The sequence below is a fragment of the Tiliqua scincoides genome, chromosome 2 (assembly GCF_035046505.1).
Source record: "Tiliqua scincoides isolate rTilSci1 chromosome 2, rTilSci1.hap2, whole genome shotgun sequence".
Classification (NCBI taxonomy): domain Eukaryota; kingdom Metazoa; phylum Chordata; class Lepidosauria; order Squamata; family Scincidae; genus Tiliqua; species Tiliqua scincoides.
In genome coordinates, this window is record NC_089822.1 from 161,949,450 (window position 1) to 161,974,341 (window position 24,892).

General features: G+C 42.1%; 1 protein-coding gene across 2 annotated transcripts in view; it reads left to right on the plus strand.

The window, feature by feature from the left end:
- TBCD (tubulin folding cofactor D) overlaps positions 1 to 24,892 on the plus strand; it is a 166,445-nt gene that overhangs the window by 71,691 nt on the left and 69,862 nt on the right. For both annotated transcript variants that reach the window (XM_066618583.1, XM_066618584.1), the window contains exons 15-17: positions 3,735 to 3,891; positions 13,807 to 13,864; positions 24,743 to 24,772. In XM_066618583.1, the coding sequence (XP_066474680.1) occupies positions 3,735 to 3,891; positions 13,807 to 13,864; positions 24,743 to 24,772 (245 nt within the window). The remainder of the gene's footprint in view (positions 1 to 3,734; positions 3,892 to 13,806; positions 13,865 to 24,742; positions 24,773 to 24,892) is intronic.

Consider the following 24,892-nt stretch of genomic DNA (forward strand, 5'->3'; position numbering starts at 1 on the left):
TTTTACTCATCTGTATCAGCCGAATGAGGTTGCAAATTTGATTGGACCTGTTGCACAGAGGTAGAAGCTATTTAGGCTACAATCCTATGCACACTTACCTGGGAGTAAGCCCCATTGACGATGCGGGGCTTACTTTTGAGTAGACATGAATAGGATTGGACTCTGAATCTTTTACCACCAATCTATTTTACTATTGACAATCATGACCCTGAAGCAACTATTTAGCCCTTGAAGTGCCATTTGCTACAGTGTCACTTTAAAGGTTAAATGGCTGCTGGAGGGTGTATGTTTCAGAAAAACATACAGAAAAACAGCATGGAAGTAAAGAGTTTGATGCCATTTACTTCTGTCTGTGGTCCCAATCCAAGTTCCGGCCTGCTACAGATGTTTAAAACTAATTGTATACCTTTTGTATACCTTAATGTAGTAAACCTAACCTGTATGGTGGATCTAAAATAGTATGTGGTGTCTTATTCTTTCTCCTCCTACTGTTGAAAAGCACTGTGCCACTTGTTCTTTGGTGTCATGATTGGGTTCTCTTTATTCTGATGTGGAATTGCCTCCTATGATACCTGACGCTTTCTTGGGTTATAAAAGTTAGTAGCTGCTTTGGCATCTCATTTACTTTCCCAAAGCGAAGAACTGATGAAGATGGTTAAAAGATGAATTTCTTTCTATACATATGCAAAACTAGCCTGTTCCCCTGGTGCTGATTGGTTTGAGGTTAAAAGAATAGCAAAAACAGTAATATCAGTAGTGGGAATGCTTAATCTTCACAAGAAGAAGAAATTCAAAAACTGCCTCCAGGGGCTGTTTCCATGTTCCTGTATAACCAGTTAAATTCATTTTTCCCCCACCAGTTTATTCAACACGTTTGAAAACAAGTTAAACTACATTTTTCAAGTCTGCATTACTGCTGTTGGTTTTTTTTCCTTTCACAAAATATAGAAAGGAATACCAAACTATTAGTTCTGCTATATGGCTTTCCCACGAAGAGAAGTCTGTGCCTCTTGCTTGTTTTATGACACAGTTCTTTGGATTTAGCAGTTCTTCAGACTTTGGAGTTGCCAGACACCCCTAGTGAGAGAGAGAGAGAATTTTTTCCCCCTATTCTTGCAGAAACATCCTTTTCCCTGAACCAAAGGGCCAACCGAGGTGGCAGCTGAAGAAGCGTCATCTGATCATTTCTTTCTCTTATATCACTTATCAGGTGTGCTGTAATTTACAAAGGTTTATGTTTAGTCCCTATATTCTCTCTCTCTCTCTCCTGCCTATCTTGCCAACCCTGGGAAAAGAAGCCCTTCAGGACCAGTGTTACCTATCCTGTCCCTGAACATTGCTACTGCTCTAAAGAGAGGAATTTTTTCTTCTTCTTCAAAGAGGAATGTGGTTTAAAATTAAACTAACAAGCATTCTCACCATCTTTGTAGCACATCAGTGTTATAGAAATAACATTAAGAGGACACTTCTATAACTGAGGAGGACAGGAAAGAAGGAAATCAGTGAATGACAGGTAGTTAATACAGGAAAAACAAGAAAAAAAGACATTGTGGTGATGCACTGTCACTATCCACATCATGGACCACTTTTCCTCATCAGGTGGGACAATAATAATTTTTCTGTTCATGCCTACCTGTGTTACGATGCTGTTGTGATGGAGGCTCTAAAATTTTTAGCAAACCAGCACCTTTATAAAGACAGGTTGACAACAGGAAATATGAAAATACAATTTCTGGGAAGAATTAAATAGGTGAATTAATAGTACCAATGAGAGAGAGAGAGAGAGAGAGAGAGAGCGCTTGTTCCTATTTTAATGGAATACATTTCAGACCTGTGTTATGTACTTACAAAAAGAATAACATCAGGAATGCAGATATATTTTTATCACCTTGTATCTACTATAGAAATATTTGGATTGCAGATCTTGACAGAAAAGAAAGTGTAAGAGTTAAATAACTTATCTTTTCCTGCAGGTTGTTGTTTTTGTAGGCTACAGCAGTTGATTCAAATTACCTGCTGTTTAATAAGCAGTGTGTTTAAATTATATCACTTCAGAGGCAGATGCCAAGAGGAAGCCTTCTAGGGAAGTCTTTGGCATTGTACCCTTGGAACTCTGTGAAAGATTTTATTGAGAAGCTTCTTCAGCCTTCTTGCAAAAAATTAGAATACTGTACAACTGTTATCATATTGCTACAATGATTTGTCTTTTATAACACAGAGATAGAAGTTTGGATAATCTTATGGTCCATTATGTTTTTTGGAGTTATGTTATTTTGAGCAATTTCATTTGTAGTAGCTACATTTACAGGATCCTTTGATCAATCAAATGTATGACTCTTAACTGAGGAACCTCATTTTAAGTTGTGCTGTGCATCAAAGTTTGCCAACAGTATTGCTTGGGATATTTGTAGTTAGAAGGAATTAAAGGATCTGCAGGAAAGCAGTAGAAAGAAAACCCTTTTTCATGAGAAGTGAGTTCACTACTGTTATATTATCATAATCAGCACTGGTTTTACTATATCTGGGTCTGACCCAGAACTGTGGGCACTATGCATTAAATGTCATTTTTGTATGAATCCTGTTTTTTTATCTCAAAAATATCAAAAAATATTTTTTTCTTCTAAATGGCTGTGATTTGTAAACTAATTCTTCTTAAAACACAGAATGAATAAAAGGACATTAAAATTTTAAAACTCAGATAATACCTGAAGTGTGCACCCTGTATTATTTTTCCCAAGTTTCTGTTTTTCCATTCAAATGAGCTTATTTATAAAATGGAAACATTAATACCTAGTTTGTAGTGATTTTGTGAGGATGAATAAGAGCATGAGAATTCACCCCCCCCCCCCGCTGGAGAGGAGGCTGTGAACCTCTAGGACACTCCTGGAGGCTTTACAACCATCCCCTGGTACGTTGAAAATGACCCTGGATCCCTGTGGCGCTGCAGTCTCTGCGGCACCATTGGGTTGCTCGTGTTCCCCCTTAAGAGGAATGGCTCACTTCTGGTTCCTTTGGTGGGTCGTGACCAGATTGGGAACCGCTGATTTAAATCATTTCATCAACTATACGGTGAATGCATGACATGTATTCAACTACAAGATTTTTAATTCATGAATAGACAATTTGTCCAGCACTGAAGAATGCAAGAACCAGAAGTAGTAAGCTTAGCTGATTGCTGTTAGTATAACCTTAATGCTATTATTGGGAATCTGGCTGATTCTGAATTACACTGCTTGAACACTTGGTGGTGTTCTGAAATGATCATCATGAACTGTACAAACATAGTTCTTGAATAATCTTGGCATGTGAAATTGTGTTCCTAATCCTTTAACAATTTTTGCTATCAAATTTTGTAGAAAATTTGGTAAGCAAGGCTCTCTTTCTCCCTTGCAGCAGGGTTTCACTATTTATGAAATGTTTCTTTGAAGGATGTGCATTTTCTCCTCACGAGTACCAGAATGTGTAACTCCTATTAGTATAGTTGTTGTTTTTTTGTTACATACAGGTTCAAAATAGCTTTCATCCTTACAAAACTACTCATGCCCCATTATGTTTGTACCATATCACATTGCTAATGCAGACTAGCACCTCAAATGAAATTGCTCCCGGTGATCCATAAAAATTACTGACTGTACGAGTTCTTATTCAACAAACTTTATTTCTCATTTGCACAGTTTTCACATGGAATTATTTCATTTATGGTTCATATTTCTTATTTCAAAAATTCTCCACAGTTGTTCCTGTGATTTTAAAAGGACTGTCCTATGATGAAAAACGGGGAGCTTGCAGTGTTGGTTCGAATGTACGGGATGCCGCTTGCTATGTGTGTTGGGCTTTTGCTCGTGCCTATGATCCCTTGGAGCTGAGACCGTTTGTTAATCAAATTTCAAGGTAAGTTATGATAGTGAAACTTTTTTTTACATATGTGGATGGGATAGGTTTCAGAAAATGAACTATGAATTAAAAAAAAATCATTAAGGAACTTATTTATGGACTATGGGCTCAATCCTTTGCAGTGCGCGCCAGCTTACCTCCAGCACGCGCTGTTGCAAACAGACCGTAAGGCACATTTGTGGGGCTTAGTGCTGGAGCTGGTCCAGCGTGAGCTCACTTTGGGACAGTGCCAGTTGAAGGCCAGCAATCTGCTGCCAGGCACTCCGTGTGAAGCGCCTGGTCGCGGAGAGGTAAACCAGGGCATGGGGGGAGGTAGGGAGGCGGCGTTCCAGGGTGGGCAGAGGGCAGGGAGAAGGCCTGGCAGGGGGAGGGAGAGTATGGGAGGGGGCAGGACCAGTGGAGCTCAGCTCTGCCAGATCCAGAGGCCCGTGTCGGACGTGCGGCCCAACGTAAGGCTTGATTCTGCACTGGGTAAAGAGCATCCGCAGAGTCAAGTAGCCCCATTTGAGGGCTACTTCCCTTACTTGGGTGAAGGGGACAAATGTCCCCTTCTTCTGTGGAGCCCCTGGCTGGAGCTGCCAGGTTGCGCTCAGGATGCCACAGCAGGCATTTTTGGAACCACAGCAGCTCTGCACACTGGGCAGCTGAGGACTGGGCTGTATGTCAGAAATCATGTTGTTTTTGGATCATCTGGCTTGAATGATGTGAGCTGCCAAAATGATGGTGTTTTTGACCCTCATTCTTTGAGAATCAGCTGTGGGCTTATGGAAAGAGTACGGAAATGCTTAGTTCTCATGTCATAGTAAGCAAGCACATTTACAGATCCTGGTGTGCACATCTCTACCACTAGCACCATAACATTTTTAGATGGTCTAAGTTTTGCATAGTGTATCTTTTATCACCTTATACAAGAGTTCAAATTCAGAATGCAGTAAATGCTTGATCTACTGATATAATTTGGAAGAGCTTCACAGTGGATAAATGAACTAGCATTTGTACAAGTAGAGCCTGCTTATGTGTGGATTTTTCATCCATGGTTCTGGCTCAACATGGGTCCCCTGGACCTGCGTTAAGCGAGACTTGGCTCCACCTGAGCCCTCCCTCCAAAGGACTTTCTGAAGCCTCAGAGAGAGTGTGTGTCTGCCTGCTGCCTCTGTGGGCTTCAGAATGGCCTGGAAAGGCGGAAAAAAGCCTCTTCCAGTTTCCCAAGGGAAACGTTTTTTGCTGTATTAGGTATTCTGAGGCCTGGGGAAAGCCCTCCAGGTGATTCCCTGGGCCTCAGAATGCCTTATATGGCAGAAAAGTCACTTCTGGTTTCTCTCAGGAAACCCAAAGTGGCATTTTTCCGCCTCTCTGGGCCATTCTGAAACCTGCAGAGGCAGCAGGGAGACATGCATTGCCTCTGTGGGCTTCAGAAAGACCTTCAGAGGGGACTGGAGCACAACTCTGGTCCTCTTCACAGGGAGAAAGGGGTGTAAAATTGCAGATTTGATTATCCACAATTTTTGGTATCAGCAAGGGGTCTGAGAATGGATCCCTTGTGAATACTGAGGCCCCACCTATACTGGATGAGATCTGGCTAAACCAAAATTATTTGCAGGGTTTTAGTGATTTTCACTAGATTAAAATGCTTCAACTGATGCTCTTTCTCAAAAAATAATGTTTATTTTTTGGTGGTGTCCTAAAGCTGCATTGTCTTTTTTTCCATTTGTAATATTTTCGTGTGGGAGGTCAGCAGTGCAGCTGCACTCTAAAAATCGGGAATCTTTGCAGCATGACACACAGTTTCACTTGTATTAGCACATCTTGGTTTACAGCCAATCACAATAATTGCATGCCTTCTCTTTCTTCTCTCTCAGTTCTAGCCTTAGGTGTGTCACTCTTCCAATCTGAGGAGAGTCATCTGTTTAGCCCACAATCAAATTGTTGCTGTCTTTTTGAAAATGAACCTTTCAACATCTTAGAACAAATTTGTTGAAATTTCAAATTTGTTGAAATGGATTGAACAACAGAAATGGTTTTTTGTAGATAGGCCTAAGTGTACAGGTTTTGAAATAGTGTACTGCTCCTGTTGCTTTGTGTCTTTTCTAGATTCTTTTTGAGATCCTTCTGCCTTGTCAGTGGTCTTGCAAATGTTGTCATCTGGTCTTGCTAGCATTTTTTTGGGGTGGTGGTGGTCTTATACCATGCATGATGGTTCTGTGCCTGTGCAGCAATGCATAGAATATCACAATGCTGTCATCAGTTCATTGCTCGTACACAGTTTGTGACATTCAGTGGCTGTACTGGAAACCAAATTGAGTGTTTTAAAATGCTGGCTGGCTGGCTGAAGAATTATTAGTACTTCAGTACTGGGCATCTCATGTTTTGCTCATTATTCCCAAATTCATGGGAAAAGTGTCCTTCATGATCCTTTCCATGCTACTACATGCCTCATTTTTTTCATAGAAGTTACTCTGGCAAAAGGTAGGTCACTTGTAGGTTTTCTCTTAAGTAATCATGGACTGGAATGTTTGCTTCAGCTTGCCATCACTTTTCTCTTTGTGTTTCCTAAATTACTGCCATAATTAGTGCCTTCACTGCACCATCTCTATACCATTTGTAGTAGCTGTGAACAATATGATGTTTATTTTTTTAAATAGTGTATGCTCTTATCAAATCATTTAAATAAACACAACTTTTTACCAAGAAGAATAATCATGGGGGTGGTGATATTGCTGTCCTGAGATGTCATCAGAGCTCAGAGTTCCTTGCCACAATGGATAAAAAATTAACTGGATGTGTAGCTTTTGTACAAATAATTGCATCTGAAAAAAGATGACTGGAAGGGAGCATATTACAGACCCTTGCTGCAGTTAGAGCAGAATGATTAATAATTCCTCTGTAACCTTTGGTTGCAGCTGGCATTCAGTACGATTCTTAAAGGTAAGTCAAACTATAATCAGAAAAGCTGATAGTTTGCTGTAAAATTTAGATTAGTAATCCTGGTGTAGGATCTGTCCGAAAGGAAAGAGGCGCTATGTCTGAGCTCCTGTCTCAATGAGACAGGAAGTAGGTACTTGAAAACAGGTATGATTTTCTTTCTTAAAAGAAAATAGAAAGAAATAAGGTTGAGTCTCCTTATTCGTGAGGGTTCTGTTCCCAGAACTCAAGTGGATGGCAAAAATCTCATTAAAGCAAATCCATTTTAAAAACAAAGTCCCTTTGCTCTGTGATTTAAAAACAGCCTTGCTGACCTTTGTAATGTTAAGACAGAGTCATTGGACAGACAGTTCATCAATCAGTCTCTCTCCAGGAGAGTCAGGGACCCCTCCCTTCACCCAGAGCAAATCAATCTTTCTTTCAATGCTCAGGGTGAAGGGGGAGGGGGTTACTTTTCCTTGTAGTGAAGCCTGGAGAGAGAATGATTGATGGATTGTCAACTGGCTGCCCCCTCTCGAATTTATTAAATGACTGTTAAATGACTAGGCTATTGTTAAATGACTGTTTTTCTTTAATTTAAAGGGCCCTTCTCATCCAGCTGACATAGAAAAATCTGTAGATAATTAGGTTATACCTGTAATCCTTTGCATGACTCTCTCTACAATAGTAAGAAAAGCAGTTTTTTAAACTGTGATTTTAAAGGGATTCATTTTTTTCCTTCTCCAGGGATCAGCACATTCCTTCTCATTTGCAGTGGCCATTCGTAACCTAGTTTAGAAAGCATACCAACTGCAGTTCCATTTTTCACCTCCTGGTTCTAGAGGGGTGTGTTAGTGAGCAGCATTAACTCTGAGACAAAAAGTACATACTGTCTTAACCCACCCACTCTTTTTCATGGGGATTTAGCTGTTGAGATTCAATACTTTCTGTTGGCTAATTCAAAGGCCAGAAAACATTTCTAACTCAGCTGCTTGAACCTGCCCTATACCACAGTCAGATGGAGGAAGCTAGCAGATCCCAGAGGAGTTCATCCTTTCTGTCTCATTCTTCCATAGGGACAGGTGTCAGCCCTATTGCTGCTACCACTGCAAATTCATGATCTGTATTGAGTCTTTCAGTTGCCATAAGAGTTACAGAGGCCAGAATAGTAGAGTTGACCACATTGCCTAAACCAAGCCTGTCCTATTTTAACACAAAAGGTTTTACAAGAAGAGTTCCTATTCCCTTCATCACCCTGTCATTGCTATCCTTTAGAACAGGTGGCTCTTTGAGCTAAGGACTGACATTATCTTGGCTAATAGGCTCTATTATTGCATGGAAGTTCATGTACACACATTTCTTATACTTTTACATCATTTTTCTAAGGGAAAGGTACAAGAACGGTTGCTGATTTAACTAGCCTTTCTTTTGTGTAACAATTCATATGAATTCACATGGTGCTGTTGACCTTATTTTTTACTTGAAGCATTTGGAAAACTGGTTAAAAAGTAATTAATTTCAGATACTAATAGAAAAGACCTTGCCTTTTTTTTTTTTTTTTTTTTGTAAATATGAACTACACTATAAATCTAAGTAGTCTGTTAACATATCCATGGTTTAGAGACTTTCCAGTTCTAGATTCTTAAAATCTTCTGGAGCTGCCATTATCCTGTTCAAAACAATGACTATTAGAAGCTATAATTGGACATCCTGAAGGGAATTTAAAGGTGTTTCTGTGATACAAAACTTTCCTTCTGTTCATTTTTTGCCCCTAGGCAACATACTTACCCTTTCTATATGTTCATACAGAGCTAGGCATCTTTAAGGAAGAAGGATTTTGAAATTGGGACTTGAACATTAGATACGATGCTCTTGCAAAGTTAAATAGGAGTGGCTACAGACAAAGCCTTGAGGTTTTGTTAGTAGCCTAGAGAAAGCCTCAACAAATGATTGCATACAAAATAAATGTTCTGACAGTTAATTTAAAAACTTCTGCAGGAAACTAGTATGATCTGAACTTTCACATGCACCATTTCTGTAGTTCTTACAGGGAGCTTCACTTATCTGTTAAGAGATTCTGTTTAGCTGAATTGCTAGATGATTTTATTGGATGACAGGAGTAACTGGAAGGTGAAGCTTAGTTTTGCTAAGACCAGAAAGCTCCTCCTCTTAGCTGTGCTTCAGAACTGTGCCATTTTTCAACAGAAGAAACTGATGACAGTGTGGGAGTGCAGGCAGTTTAGTCTTCCCTGGAGTACTGCGTGGTGAGAAGAAAAGGAAGGTGTGGCTCTCATATAAATGGAGCCACAGCTCTAGGGCAAGATTAGCCTGCAGAATCAGGAAATATGAATATTGCTCAGAGCTACATCTTGTGCTCTGATGAAATGCTGGGAATAATTTCCCCATGAAAAATTTATTTGTTGCCTGACGACTTCATTCTGAAGAGCAATTTCTGTTGGTTACATATTGGGTAATGTTTGCACTTCATAACTCCTTAACTTCATAACTGGTTCTCTTACTTTTGGTGCACAAATAAAATTTTTGCTCATGTTTTGAATGGTACAATGAATTATATCAACAGACATATTTATATTCCCATTTTCAAGGGGAAATGCATATGGACTACACCCTACAGTATAGGTTACAATGGAAGGGAGCAATAGCTGCTTCATACCCAAGTAGTATCCCTTTTACTTTTTCCTACATAATTTAATGCCTGTTCTTTATTGTTCATGCTTTAACTGGTTCAGTGGAGTATTTCAACAGGCATATTTATTTGCCTACCTATATATTGCTTTATTGTAATGGCTTTGAAAATACTTTTGACACTAATGGCTCATTTGCACAGCCAAGGAGCACCTGTGATAAGGAAAATAATTCTGGCTTTATTTCTTCCTTCATTGTTTGTTTGTGTACTTGAGGTTCAAATCAGGGCATAAGAAAATAAGAACATAAGAACAACCCCACTGGATTAGGCCAAAGGCCCATCTAGTCCAGCTTCCTGTGTCTCACAGTGGCCCACCAAATGCACAGCACACTAGGCAACAGACACAACCTGCGTCCTGGTGCCCTCCCTTGCATCTGGCAATCAGAGGCAGCCTACCTCTGCCTTGCACATACCTACCATGACTTGTAACCCCGTGATGAACTTCCAGAAATTTGTCCAATCGCCTCTTAAAGGCATCTAGGCAAGATACCATCACTACTTCCTGTGGCAAGGAGTACCACAGACTAATTACATGCTAGGTAAAGAAATATTTTCTTTTGTCTGTCCTAACTCTTGCAATACTCAACTTTAGTGGATGTCCCCTGGTTCTGGTGTTACGTGAAAGGAAAAAGAGTGTCTCTCTATCCAGCTCCTTCATAATTTTTTATGTCTCAATCATGTCCCCCCTCAGGTGCCTCTTTTCTAGGCTTAAGAGGACCAAATATTGCAGCCTTTCCTCATAGGGAAGGTGCCCCAGCCCAGTAATCATTTTGGTTGCTCTCTTCTGCATCTTTTCCATTTCTACTATATCCTTTTTGAGATGTGGCGGCCAGAACTGGATGTAGTTCTCCAGGTGTTGGGTTGCCACCAGATATAGTATGAATAATTACCAACAGAGGAAAAACTACTAGTCCTTGCAAGAACATAAGAACATAAGAACAGCCCCACTGGATCAGGCCATAGGCCCATCTAGTCCAGCTTCCTGTATCTCACAGCGGCCCACCAAATGCCCCAGGGAGCACACCAGATAACAAGAGACCTCATCCTGGTGCCCTCCCTTGCATCTGGCATTCTGACATAACCCATTTCTAAAATCAGGAGGTTGCGCATACACATCATGGCTTGTACCCCATAATGGATTTTTCCTCCAGAAACTTGTCCAATCCCCTAGGCTAGACGCCATCACCACATCCTGTGGCAAGGAGTTCCACAGACCAACCACACGCTGAGTAAAGAAATATTTTCTTTTGTCTGTCCTAACCCGCCCAACACTCAATTTTAGTGGATGTCCCCTGGTTCTGGTATTATGTGAGAGTGTAAAGAGCATCTCCCTATCCACTCTGTCCATCCCCTGCATAATTTTGTATGTCTCAATCATGTCCCCCCTCAGGCGTCTCTTTTCTAGGCTGAAGAGGCCCAAACACCGCAGCCTTTCCTCATAAGGAAGGTGCCCCAGCCCCGTAATCATCTTAGTCGCTCTCTTTTGCACCTTTTCCATTTCCACTATGTCTTTTTTGAGATGCAGCGACCAGAACTGGACACAATACTCCAGGTGTGGCCTTACCATCGATTTGTACAACGGCATTATAATACTAGCCGTTTTGTTCTCAATACCCTTCCTAATGATCCCAAGCATAGAATTGGCCTTCTTCACTGCCGCCGCACATTGGGTCGACACTTTCATCGACCTGTCTACCACCACCCCAAGATCTCTCTCCTGATCTGTCACAGACAGCTCAGAACCCATCAGCCTATATGTGAAGTTTTGATTTTTTGCCCCAATGTGCATGACTTTACACTTACTGACATTGAAGCGCATCTGCCACTTTGCTGCCCATTCTGCCAGTCTGGAGAGATCCTTCTGGAGCTCCTCACAATCACTTCTGGTCTTCACCACTCGGAAAAGTTTGGTGTCGTCTGCAAACTTAGCCACTTCACTGCTCAACCCTGTCTCCAGGTCATTTATGAAGAGGTTGAAAAGCACCGGTCCCAGGACAGATCCTTGGGGCACACCGCTTTTCACCTCTCTCCATTGTGAAAATTGCCCATTGACACCCACTCTCTGCTTCCTGGCCTCCAACCAGTTCTCAATCCACGAGAGGATCTGTCCTCTAATTCCCTGACTGTGGAGTTTTTTCAGTAGTCTTTGGTGAGGGACCGTGTCAAACGCCTTCTGAAAGTCCAGATATATAATGTCCACGGGTTTTCCCGCATCCACATGCCTGTTGACCTTTTCAAAGAATTCTATAAGGTTTGTGAGGCAAGACTTACCCTTACAGAAGCCATGCTGACTCTCCCTCAGCAAGGCCTGTTCGTCTATGTGTTTTGAGATCCTATCTTTGATGAGGCATTCCACCATCTTACCCGGTATGGATGTTAGGCTGACCGGCCTATAGTTTCCTGGGTCCCCCCTCTTTCCCTTTTTAAAAATAGGCGTGACATTTGCTATCCTCCAATCTTCTGGCACCATGGCCGTTTTGAGGGACAAGTTGCCTGCAACTTCATTCTTCAATTCCTTAATAACTCTTGGGTTAATATTAAGAATTTAATATTAGTTGTTACACTACAACGCTGTGAAGGAGTTTTTCCTCTGTTATTAGTGAGATATTTCCTGGTCATGCGGTGTGATGGAATTGAGAATGTCATCACCCTCTGGCATAACCAAGAAACAAAATCATAGGACAAGACTATAGACGCGGGCACTTCCTGGTTCTTTGTGTCTTCTTTTGAATTCTATGAGAAAATGTATATGGGCTACACACTACTGCAGGGGTTGACAAACCCCGGCCTGGGGGGCATCATAGTTTGAAGATCATAGTGGAGCATTGTTTATACAGTCCTATATGGAATGTGACTCTGGATTAGGAAAGCAGAAGCATTTCTTACCTTCTCCTTAGGAAATAATTGTTTTGGGGTACCCCGGCAGGGTACTCCTGCTTTACCTGGATTAGGAAAGCAGAAGCATTTCTTACCTTCTCCTTAGGAAATAAATGTTTTGGGGTACCCCAGGGCTTGGCTTGGTTTGATTCTGCCTGAGAGGTATCTAATTCAGAGTTACAAACCAGAATACTGCAACTAAATTAGTTGTATCTAATTTTCACACAACAATTTGAATGAAATTGACCTGATGACAGAGTAGCTCATGGATGTTGTATAAGTCCTTTTCAAATGCATTAACTTCTTGTAATTTAACACTGGATGTAAAAATAGTAAGATATGATACTCTTTTTAAAACACCTTGCCCTGACCGTTTGCCATTTATCTCCTTGAAAATGACAGATTTCTTTTTAAAAAAAATATGTACCCGTATGGTATACATTGCTGATCCTTGTTGTACAAGTACCAATATATCCTTTTGTCTCAAGAATTATACAAGATAAATGATACAGTGTGATGACAAAAGATTTAATATGCTTTAGGACACTACAAAAGATGTCTCATTGACACTTGAAGAGGTGAGCCATTCTTTGCCATACCTGTTAGAAATCAGGTGCAATTAACTTCAGATATGTCAAAACATGTTTCATTCCTTGCTTGTGAAAGAAATCCCAGTTTGACTCTTCCTTTATGTTGGGAAATCCTGGTGGAGTATCATGTAAATTTCCATGATAAAAGTAAATAGTGGGAGATAATCTTAACCAAATACTGTATCTACAGACTGGTATACTTGCTTGTTTATCTCATTGTCTTCTGGGTGTGTATATTTAAAATGTGCCAGCATTAGAAATATTTTTAGGTTTTAAAAATAATTTTATAATTTAAGCATTAAGACTTTCATGACCAACGTTCATAAAATTATTCAGGTTAATAGGCTATCAATCACGTCCTGTTAACCCAAATAATTTTAGGAACATTTTATAATTACTCTGAGTAAATCAGATTGGTTTCTGTTTGTACCAGCACATTTGCAACTAACTTTCCAGCATGTACTTATTAGAATTTCATCTTTATCATATGGCAAACACAAGTTCTTCTGTTTGCTTGAAAGAAAAATACCACTATAGGAGTTCCCAAACATTTCATGAAGAGAGTTGGTCTGATCTCAAAACAGACCAAATGGCTGGTAACATTCTTTTCTTTAGAGCAGTGCATCATTGTAACAAACTTGCTTATAGTGTGAACAGAAAACTAATTCTGGAGATTTTTTTTTTGGTCTTTTCAGTTCTGAAAAGTTCTGAAGTTCTCTTCAAACTTTATAGAATGTAACTTGAACACTTACTAGAATGTTTTTGTAGTAGACTATCTGTGTGCTGCGCTTTTTGGATAATGCCACTATTTTAATGATTATTATTTTCTGTTTTTAGTGCTCTAGTTATAGCTGCAATATTTGACCGTGATATTAATTGCAGAAGAGCTGCATCGGTAAGTTGTGACTTTACATGTTTCTTTAAAAGTTTCTTGTTTCATATATGGTATTACAATATATAACCTTCTTGAGCAGTACCTTCTGTTGATAGGAAGGTTTTCCTCATAGATAAATTATGATGACAAATACTGTTCCCATTAAGGTGCATGGTGGCACAGTTGTGTGCTTCCCAGCCAAGCTCCGCACAGCATGGAGCACTGTAACCCAGAAGTTCAGTAATGACATCAGGATACCATTGCTGAATGGCCCGCAGGCAACATCACGGCCCATTGCAATTCTTTACAGTGTAAAAGGAGTCCATGCACTGGTGTGGACCCCTTAGAGGGAACACTAGTCCCAATACCATCAGAATGCTGTCAGAACTAGCATTCCAACAACAGGAGGCCCCTTATGGGTGTGAAAGTCAATCCACCATCACATGCTTCCTGGCTACTACTGCATACAGGAAGTGAAGCAACATGAGTAATAGTAGCTCCCAAAGCCTCCACTGGTGCTGATAAATTGGCAGCAGAGATGTTTCATGGGTGGGAAGAGGCAGGGAGAGTTTTTGGTGTGGGGAGGGCAGGAGGCAGGGAGGGGAAATTTAAGGGTGCGGAAGGGAAGGCAGTGGAAGATCTTGGTGGCAGTGACTTGCACCAGGATTCTATCTCCTCTGTCCCAGGCTACCCCACCTATTTTCTCTCCTTGGACTAATGCCAGCAAAATGGCTGGCATAGATCTGAGGAGACCTGTGGGCAACCAGGCAGTCTACGGGGGGGGGGGGAATAAAAATATTTTTACTTCCTGCTAGCTGTTCGATCATACCCCCTCCCCATTTGATGCAACGTGTGTTCTGTTTGCACGGCTATGCTGGTGCTAATGGTCGAGTGATATGATTGGGAAGTTAATGTGCCTAAGATTTCAGTCTTTTTAAAAATAGTTGTTGTTGTTTTGAGATACGTATGCATGTATTATATTGAAATATTTAGCAGATTACTCTTTTGGCACAATTTGTGTTTGGAAATTAAGGATACAAAATAAAAGTGAATAGGTGACATTTAAGTTTTAAATCCATTATCCCTTTCTTATCAGTGAGTAGGGTGAATTAGGGTGTCCTCTTTTCTTTCTGCCTGTCAGCTGTAATTTAATTCCTATTGTGTTTGTGCAAATAATAAGATTTTGGGTGCAATCCTATCCTGCGCTGGAACAGGCAAGCCAGGACGCTTGCACTGTATCCAGCTCAGGATAGTGGCCATAAGTAGCTCAGCCAGAGTTAAGGGGAAACATTTCCCCTTACCTCCGGGTAAGGGCTGCTTGCCCCAGTGAGTTTCCTCTTGAGGTGACACAAGTCCGAGGAGAGCGGAACGACTTGAAGACGCTCTGTTCTCCCCAGGAACGGGAGTTAGGATACGGCAGCCATTTTCAACCACTGCCGTGGCACACTGGTGTACTGTGAATGGTCCACAGGTGTGCCACAGGAATTTGATGGAAGGTCATTTATTGGTAGGGCCAATAGGGATATGAGGCCCCCACTGGAAGCATGGTGTGCCTTGCCAATTACCAAAAACCTGATGTGTGCCTTGACAGTTTTAGTGCCTTGTCAGTGTACCATGAGATGAAAAAGGTTGAAAATCGCTTGGATACGGCATAACTGCTGGATCCCAGTCCTGCCTCCTGCTCCCTGCCCACCTGCCCTGGGGCCGCCCACTGCCTGCCCTCCCCGGAATGCCTCCCCCCATCTACCTTTCTTTGTGTCAGCCCAGGTGGGTGGAACTTCCAAGGAGGAAGCTGGCGCTGAGGCTTGCGTCGGCTTCCACAGACCAACGCTTCTTTGAGCACCGGTCTGGCTTCCTCCCGAGGAGGCGCAAAGATGCTTTATGGCACATTTTCAACCCTCCCACGCCGGCTGAAGTGCATTCTAGGATTGCGCCCTTTGATTATCAAACATGTACATTATCTGGATCCTTTTGTCTTTGATATGTATTCGATATGGAAATAAGTTGTCCATGCTTGTCTTGTATCTTGTTAAGCTGTTTTCTCTCACAGGGCTCTCACAGGGACATATGCACAAGAGCCAAACATCTATGTTCAAGTGCTGCTTCTTTAAACTTCATTTAGGCTCTCTTATAGCTTGAGGATGAGAAAATCTCGTTTGAAGAAATCTGTCTTTGGCACTTTACTCATACTTATTCCTCCATGATGGGTTGTGTTGTAATCATAGCTGCAGGCTAACACTGCTGCAGCTATGTTGTACAATATAGTCAGGTTTTCATGTCTGACTCTACCAGTACTCTTTGTTGCAACAAATAATTGTACAAGGTTGAAAACTGCAACTGCTTAGGAAGAAGTCTGTGCAAATTAGGTACTCACTGCTACAAAATAAAACTTAGAATGTGTTTTCTTAAAATATTTGTACATACAGTAGTCATTTTTCACAACTGATATAGCACTTTTACATCTGCAGTGTTACAGTGTTTGGTTTTGTCGTTGAAAGATTCTTGTGAGAGAGGCTATTTCCATTTTACAGATAAGGAACCAAGAATGACTTGCTAAGCAAGTTCATAGATGAGCTAGGTCTGCCTGATCCAAGCACATGATATGACTGAAATAATTTTGACATGCTCTGTCCATAACATTTCTAAAAAGAAACCCAAGTATACCTTGCTTGAACAATGGAAAGCAGTTGCCATTAGCTTCTCCTTCCACCACCAAAGTACCTCCCCAGGTTGAAAGAGGGCAAAGAAAGGGTTTGTGAATGTTTGCAGTGGATACAGATCCACCCCCTCTGCAGTGGATACAGATACAGGTATCTGTATCTGTATCTGTATCTGCAGTGGATACAGATACAGGTTGAGTCTATTTATTTGCCTGGGTTCTGTTCCAAGCACTCACTTGGATGGCAAAAAATGCACTATAGCAAATCAATTTAAAAAACAAAGTTTCTTTGCTCCAGTGATTTAAAAACAGCCTTGCTGACCTTTGTGATGTAAGGTAAGAGTCATTAAGAAGACAGTCCATCAGCCCTTCACTCAGCCCCTCTCTTCACCAATGCAAAATGATCACCTTTCTTTCACATGCTCAGGGGGAAGGGAGGGGTCTGCTGGAGAGAGAAGGATTGTTGGATTGTCAGCCAGCTGCCCCCCCCCTCTCATTAAGGAGGCTATTGTTAAAGGACTGTTCAGTTTTTAAAACTGATTTTAAAGGGATGCATTTTTCCCCTTCTCCAGGGATCAGCACATTCCTTCTCATTTGCAGGGGCCATTCGTGTTGAGTCAAATCCATGTATAAGAAATCCATTTATAAATAGATTAGTCCGAAGGTTGATTAGTCCGAAGGTTGCGGACATCACTTCTCGTCTAGACAGGCTGGTAGACAGTGCTGGGGGAGAGGTAGCGGCTGTGGTGCATGTCGGCACCAACGATGTGGGCAAGTGTAGCTGGGAGGTCCTGGAGGCCAAATTTAGGCTTTTAGGCAGGAAGCTGAAAGCCAGGACCTCAAAGGTAGCGTTCTCTGAAGTGCTACCTGTTCCACGCGCAGGGCCAGCTAGGCAGGCGGAGATCAGGGGTCTCAATGCGTGGATGAGACGGTGGTGTAGGGAGGAGGGGTTTAGATTCGTTAGGCACTGGGGAACATTTTGGGACAAGCGGGGCCTGTACAAGAGGGACGGGCTCCATTTGAACCAGAATGGAACCAGACTGCTGGCGCATAACATTAAAAAGGTGGCAGAGCAGCTTTTAAACTGATCCCTGGGGGAAGGCCGACAGGAGCCGAGGGGCATCCGGTTCGGGACTCCTCATCCCTATGGGATGAGGATGGGGAGGTTAGAGAACAACAAGACAAAGGCAGGGTAGGAGAAGAAATTGGGAAAGGTAGGGTGATGGGATGTGATAGACGGTTTGGCACAATGAGAGGATGCGGGGACAAAGGAGCGAATAAGCAGCCCATCCTGGGGCATTCCGTGTACAAATGCTTTTATGCGAATGCCCGAAGTCTACGAGCAAAGGTGGGAGAACTGGAATGTCTGGTGACAAGGGAAAATATTGACATAGTGGGCATAACGGAAACCTGGTGGAATGCGGAGAATCAGTGGGATACCGCAATCCCGGGCTATAAACTCTACAGGAGGGACAGGCAGGGGCGTATTGGAGGTGGGGTGGCCCTTTATGTTAAGGAAGGGATAGAATCCAGCAAAGTAGAGATTGAAGGTGGATCCGACTCCACCGTAGAATCTCTGTGGGTTAAATTACCAGGCTTGTGCAGCGATGTAATACTGGGGGCGTGCTATCGTCCTCCAGACCAGAAATCTGATGGGGACCATGAAATGAGGAAACAGATCAGGGAGGTGACAAGGAGGGACAGGGTTGTAATCATGGGGGACTTCAATTATCCTCATATTGACTGGGTCAATTTGTGTTCTGGTCACGATAAGGAAACCGGATTTCTTGACGTGCTAAATGACTGTGGCTTAGATCAGCTAGTCACGGAGCCCACCAGAGGACAGGTGACTCTGGATTTAATTTTGTGCGGTACGCAGGACCTGGTTAGAGATGTAAACGTTACTGAGCCATTGGGGAACAGTGATCATGCTGCGATCCGTTTTGACGTGCACGTTGGGGGAAGAATACCAGGCAAATCTCTAACAAAAACCCTTGACTTCCGACGGGCGGACTTCCCTCAAATGAGGAGGCTGGTTAGAAGGAGGTTGAAAGGGAGGGTAAAAAGAGTCCAGTCTCTCCAGAGTGCATGGAGGCTGCTTAAAACAACAGTAATAGAGGCCCAGCAGAGGTGTATACCGCAAAGAAAGAAGGGTTCCACTAAATCCAGGAGAGTGCCAGCATGGCTAACCAGCCAAGTTAGAGAGGCTGTGAAGGGCAAGGAAGCTTCCTTCCGTAAATGGAAGTCTTGCCCTAATGAAGAGAATAAAAAGGAACATAAACTGTGGCAAAAGAAATGTAAGAAGGTGATAGGGGAGGCCAAGCGAGACTATGAGGAACGCATGGCCAGCAACATTAAGGGGAATAATAAAAGCTTCTTCAAATATGTTAGAAGCAGGAAACCCGCCAGAGAAGCGGTTGGCCCTCTGGATGGTGAGGGAGGGAAAGGGGAGATAAAAGGAGACTTAGAGATGGCAGAGAAATTAAATGAGTTCTTTGCATCTGTCTTCACGGCAGAAGACCTCGGGCAGATACCGCTGCCCGAACGGCCCCTCCTAACCGAGGAGTTAAGTCAGATAGAGGTTAAAAGAGAAGATGTTTCAGACCTCATTGATAAATTAAAGATCAATAAGTCACCGGGCCCTGATGGCATACACCCAAGGGTTATTAAGGAATTGAAGAATGAAGTTGCAGATCTCTTGACTAAGGTATGCAACTTGTCCCTCAAAACGGCCACGGTGCCAGAAGATTGGAGGATAGCAAATGTCACGCCTATTTTTAAAAAGGGAAAGAGGGGGGACCCAGGAAACTATAGGCCGGTCAGCCTAACATCCATACCGGGTAAGATGGTGGAATGCCTCATCAAAGATAGGATCTCAAAACACATAGACGAACAGGCCTTGCTGAGGGAGAGTCAGCATGGCTTCTGTAAGGGTAAGTCTTGCCTCACAAACCTTATAGAATTCTTTGAAAAGGTCAACAGGCATGTGGATGCGGGAGAACCCGTGGACATTATATATCTGGACTTTCAGAAGGCGTTTGACACGGTCCCTCACCAAAGACTACTGAAAAAACTCCACAGTCAGGGAATTAGAGGACAGGTCCTCTCATGGATTGAGAACTGGTTGGAGGCCAGGAAGCAGAGAGTGGGTGTCAATGGGCAATTTTCACAATGGAGAGAGGTGAAAAGCGGTGTGCCCCAAGGATCTGTCCTGGGACCGGTGCTTTTCAACCTCTTCATAAATGACCTGGAGACAGGGTTGAGCAGTGAAGTGGCTAAGTTTGCAGACGACACCAAACTTTTCCGAGTGGTAAAGACCAGAAGTGATTGTGAGGAGCTCCAGAAGGATCTCTCCAGACTGGCAGAATGGGCAGCAAAATGGCAGATGCGCTTCAATGTCAGTAAGTGTAAAGTCATGCACATTGGGGCAAAAAATCAAAACTTTAGATATAGGCTGATGGGTTCTGAGCTGTCTGTGACAGATCAGGAGAGAGATCTTGGGGTGGTGGTGACAGGTCGATGAAAGTGTCGACCCAATGTGCGGCGGCAGTGAAGAAGGCCAATTCTATGCTTGGGATCATTAGGAAGGGTATTGAGAACAAAACGGTTAGTATTATAATGCCGTTGTACAAATCGATGGTAAGGCCACACCTGGAGTATTGTGTCCAGTTCTGGTCGCCGCATCTCAAAAAAGACATAGTGGAAATGGAAAAGGTGCAAAAGAGAGCGACTAAGATGATTACGGGGCTGGGGCACCTTCCTTATGAGGAAAGGCTACGGCGTTTGGGCCTCTTCAGCCTAGAAAAGAGACGCTTGAGGGGGGACATGATTGAGACATACAAAATTATGCAGGGGATGGACAGAGTGGATAGGAGATGCTCTTTACACTCTCACATAATACCAGAACCAGGGGACATCCACTAAAATTGAGTGTTGGGTGGGTTAGGACAGACAAAAGAAAATATTTCTTTACTCAGCACGTGGTCAGTCTGTGGAACTCCTTGCCACAGGATGTGGTGATGGCGTCTAGCCTAGACGCCTTTAAAAGGGGATTGGACGAGTTTCTGGAGGAAAAATCCATTATGGGGTACAAGCCATGATATGTATGCGCAACCTCCTGATTTTAGGAATGGGTTAAGTCAGAATGCCAGATGTAGGGGAGAGCACCAGGATGAGGTCTCTTGTTATCTGGTGTGCTCCCTGGGGCATTTGGTGGGCTGCTGTGAGATACAGGAAGCTGGACTAGATGGGACTATGGCCTGATCCAGTGGGGCTGTTCTTATGTTCTTAAATAGGCTGGACCTGTATACTCTTCACCACTGAAAGTTGTAACTGATCTCCATTTGTTTATGGCAAATGATCAGGATGTTTTGTTTTGCTAATATTATCTGTTATGTGTAAATGTATTAGTAGCACTACTCTGCATTTTGTTATGTGAATTTTTCCTTCTGTCTTCCTATTCCTTCCTTTTAAATCTGTAACTGTTAGCACTTTATGTTGCTATAAAGCTGCAGGAATGATACCCAATGAACACCTGGGATTTAGGTGCACAAACCTAGTAGCTTTTTTTTTTTTATCTTTTTGCCCTGTCAACAGCTTACTTCATGTTGTACTTGCAAGATGCATATGAATTTGCCCTGAGTTTTGAAGGCAGTTTGCTCAACAATAGGGCAGGTGTTGGAGGAGAACTACAAAAAGAGCTTTGTGTGGAGTTGGATTCATTTTTTTTTTAAATCCCTGCATGTATTAATTATGTGCAAGTCCTAGCAAAATGTCACTGTATGGGATCTGGTACATCTCATGGTTGAGAAGTTTGATGTTTACAACTTCTAGTACTAGGAGTTTTCTAAAGATCATAGAATTACATTTTCTGAATATGTATAAAATGAAAACCCATGTGATGCCCATATGCAGCTTGGTTTGTGGGCATATTGCACATTTAATTTAGAAAGTACAATTCCCTTTATATTATTATTAAATTGTTCAATCAGGAGCCAGTAACTGAAAAGATTGCAATTATTTAGGTTTTTTAAAAAGAATGTAGCTTTTTTCCATGACATAACAAAAGACAGTAGGTAGAAATAAGTACCCACTAGCATTTTGGATATCTCCCAGCAGTTCAAGCTAAGACAGATTTAACATGACTCAACACCAAAAATAAAGATTAACTTAGTAACCAATTCCCTCCCTCATCTTCCCAACAAAGTCATAGTTTCATTCAGATTTAATCTGCATATTGCAATGGTTTTATATGCCTGCTGAATTAATTTTTTCTCCCAAAATTGTCACTCTGAGAGAATGGAACAAATTGATGAACATAAATTATGTAATTTCAGACTTGTTAAATTGAAATGATAGGCAGCTGTACTGTGAAATTAAAAATACACTGAATTGTCCTAAAAATGAGCTCAGTTTTCTTTTGAAGTCTGTGGGAATTGATCTCGTGTGAAAAGTTGAAAATGAGCTGAGTTGCCATATTTTCAGTACCATGTGATGGCAGAGCAATTTAGCTGAAGGCAGTTTCTGCTGCATAGTAAATGGAGTTAACTGTGTTTGTTGTTAAATTAGGCACGTTCAAAGAGAAGCTGTCCTGAAGCATAATTGTGATTTATTCAATCCAAATTATTAATCATAAATTTTTTCTTAGAAAAAGCTATTGCCTAACCCAGCAGTTCTAAAACTCTCTGTATCTAGTAACATTTTTGAAAATGTCTTTATTTGTACAAATGACTTTGCCTCTTCTTACTGTACTGCAAAGATGGTAACTCAAAACCCAATGGTATACTTTTGTCCTAACTGTTTAACTCCAGGCTACTTCATCATAGACAAACACTAGTACTAGGCTGCATTTTCAAGGCTGCTGCTTTGATATTGTGGGCAGATATTCCAGTTGAAATGTATTGTAGAGTGTGTTGAAGCTCCATATTGAAATAGCTTCAGAATTCTCCCTGCCATTCCATTCTTACTTTGCTTGTATTGTAACTGCAGCAGGCTATATAAATTCTAATACAGTCCTTCAGTCTCTTCGCATTCACAAGTAATGGGCAGCCCAGTCCTAACAAGTGCTGGCACTGCAGGGGCTGCATGACTTTTGCTGTATTCAGCACTCATCAGGAGCAGGCTGGAGTTCTCCTTGGGGTAAGGAGATAGCTTTCCCCTTACCCGAATATCACCCAAACCTGCCCTTTGTGGTACTTGGATCAGCACCTGCTAAATAGCAGAAGGAAGTCTGAGTGGCTCTGTGTAACATCAGCAGTCCTGGAAAGGGGGTTAGGCTATGGCGGAGGCCTGCTCCACTGATCTCACCCCTTCTGGGCCTGATCTGCCCCTGTACCACCTTCTCCCACCGCAAAATGCCATTCCTCATCTCTGAGCCACCCCCCCCATCCCTCTGCTGCCCAGTGTGACCTCAGTCGTAGGGTTTGGATTCAGCGTTGAGCTGATGTTTAAATGCAAACATAGTGTTTGCACTCAAACTTAGGTTTGAGTGCAGCATCAGTGGGGTGGCCCTGACCTCCCTGCCAGTGCTGTCTACTTATTGTGGTGCTGTGAATATGCCTTACATTTCTGTCAACTTCCGCCTGCCCAGAGGCTGCTGTGCCGGCAGAGTGGCTACTTAGGATTGTGCTCTCAGACGCCCAGTTCTTGCAAGTAGTGTAGTCACCTGTAATAACTACTGGACAGTGAATCTGTGAACTGTGTATGTGTTGCCTCTACTGAGGAGCTGGAAAAAGCTTATTGTTGATGGTGACAGTACAACCATGCTACGTCTCATTAACTCATACCATTGAATGAAATTTCTGCCCAAGCCCAACATAGCTTGTCTGTCATTGACTTTTTAGGAGATGTTAACTATGAGAACGTAAGAACAGCCCTACTGGATCAGGCCATAGGCCCATCTAGTCCAGCTTCCTGTATCTCACAGTGGCCCACCAAATGCCCCAGGGAGCACACCAGATAACAAGAGACCTGCATCCTGGTGCCCTCCCTTGCATCTGACATAGCCCATTTCTACAATCAGGAGGTTGCACATACACATCATGGCTTGTAACCCGTAATGGATTTTTCCTCAAGAAACTTGTCCAATCCCCTTTTAAAGACATCCAGGCTAGACGCCGTCACCACATCCTGCGGCAAGGAGTTCCACAGACTGACCACACGCTGAGTAAAGAAATATTGTCTTTCCTAACCCTCCCAACACTCAATTTTAGTGGATGTCCCCTGGTTCTGGTGTTATGTGAGAGTGTAAAGAGCATCTCTCTATCCACTTTATCCTTCCCATGCATAATTTTGTATGTCTCAATCATGTCCCCTCTCAGGTGTCTCTTTCCTAGACTGAAGAGGCCCAAACGCCATAGCCTTTCCTCATAAGGAAGGTTCCCCAGTAATCATCTTAGTCGCTCTCTTTTGCACCGTTTCCATTTCCACTATGTCCTTTTTGAGATGGGGTGACCAGAACTAGGACCAGGAAGTATCCTCTTCCAGCAGTGAAGAGGGTCTACATGAACTGTCAGGGGTTGCAAGACTTTGGTAGCTCTATGGAACCCTCAGTATTCTTCTTGTTATATATCTTCTTTTGTCCTTTCTTTTGGAGTCTTGAAAGCTAAAGAAAAGTTCTGTATTAAAAAGGAAGAAATCTCAAAGACTGGCAATTTACACATTTTGAAATCCAAACCCACACTCTTCCAAATCCAAATACACACACAAAACTTTTGGTTTTGAGTACCAAAATGTATTAGTGAGAGCTGTGAAGAAGGCACATTCCAGCCAAACCACTGTCAACAATCTTCTCATGTTGTTTTTGAAAGGAGAAGGAGTGCCTGAGAGTCAGTAAGGTTGAAACCTGAAAACTTAAGATTTACCACACACATGCTTTCCGGAAGTAAGTTAGAAAACCACCCTGCCTCAGTACTTGTATTCTGAGAGCATTGCGTTTTCGTTTCTGGTGGAAAGCCTTGTGTCAGCAATAAAGGCCATTTTTGTGGGTGTGACTAGTTTTAATAAACATACATTCTTAAAATGTTGGCATGCAACATGTGGATTTAAAAGAGCATTAACACATAAAGCAGCAGTGACAACAACTTATTGAGTGCATGTCAGCCAATAAAGCCAACTTTACTTTTTGAAATAAAGCCCATGGGTCATTTATACTTTTGTATGTTTGTTTTGAATTCATGATCTGGTGTTTATCTGCAAGCAAACCTGACTCATTTTTGTACATTTGTTATCTTTGTTCCTAGGCTGCCTTCCAGGAGAATGTTGGTAGACAGGTACAGTAACTAAAAAAAAAACCCTTTTCATTTAATTTCTTGTGAATCTACTGTAGCATAAAATTAATTGTAGGCATTTTGTCTCTTGTAGAAGAGTGGGGAAGGCATGGTGAATTTGTT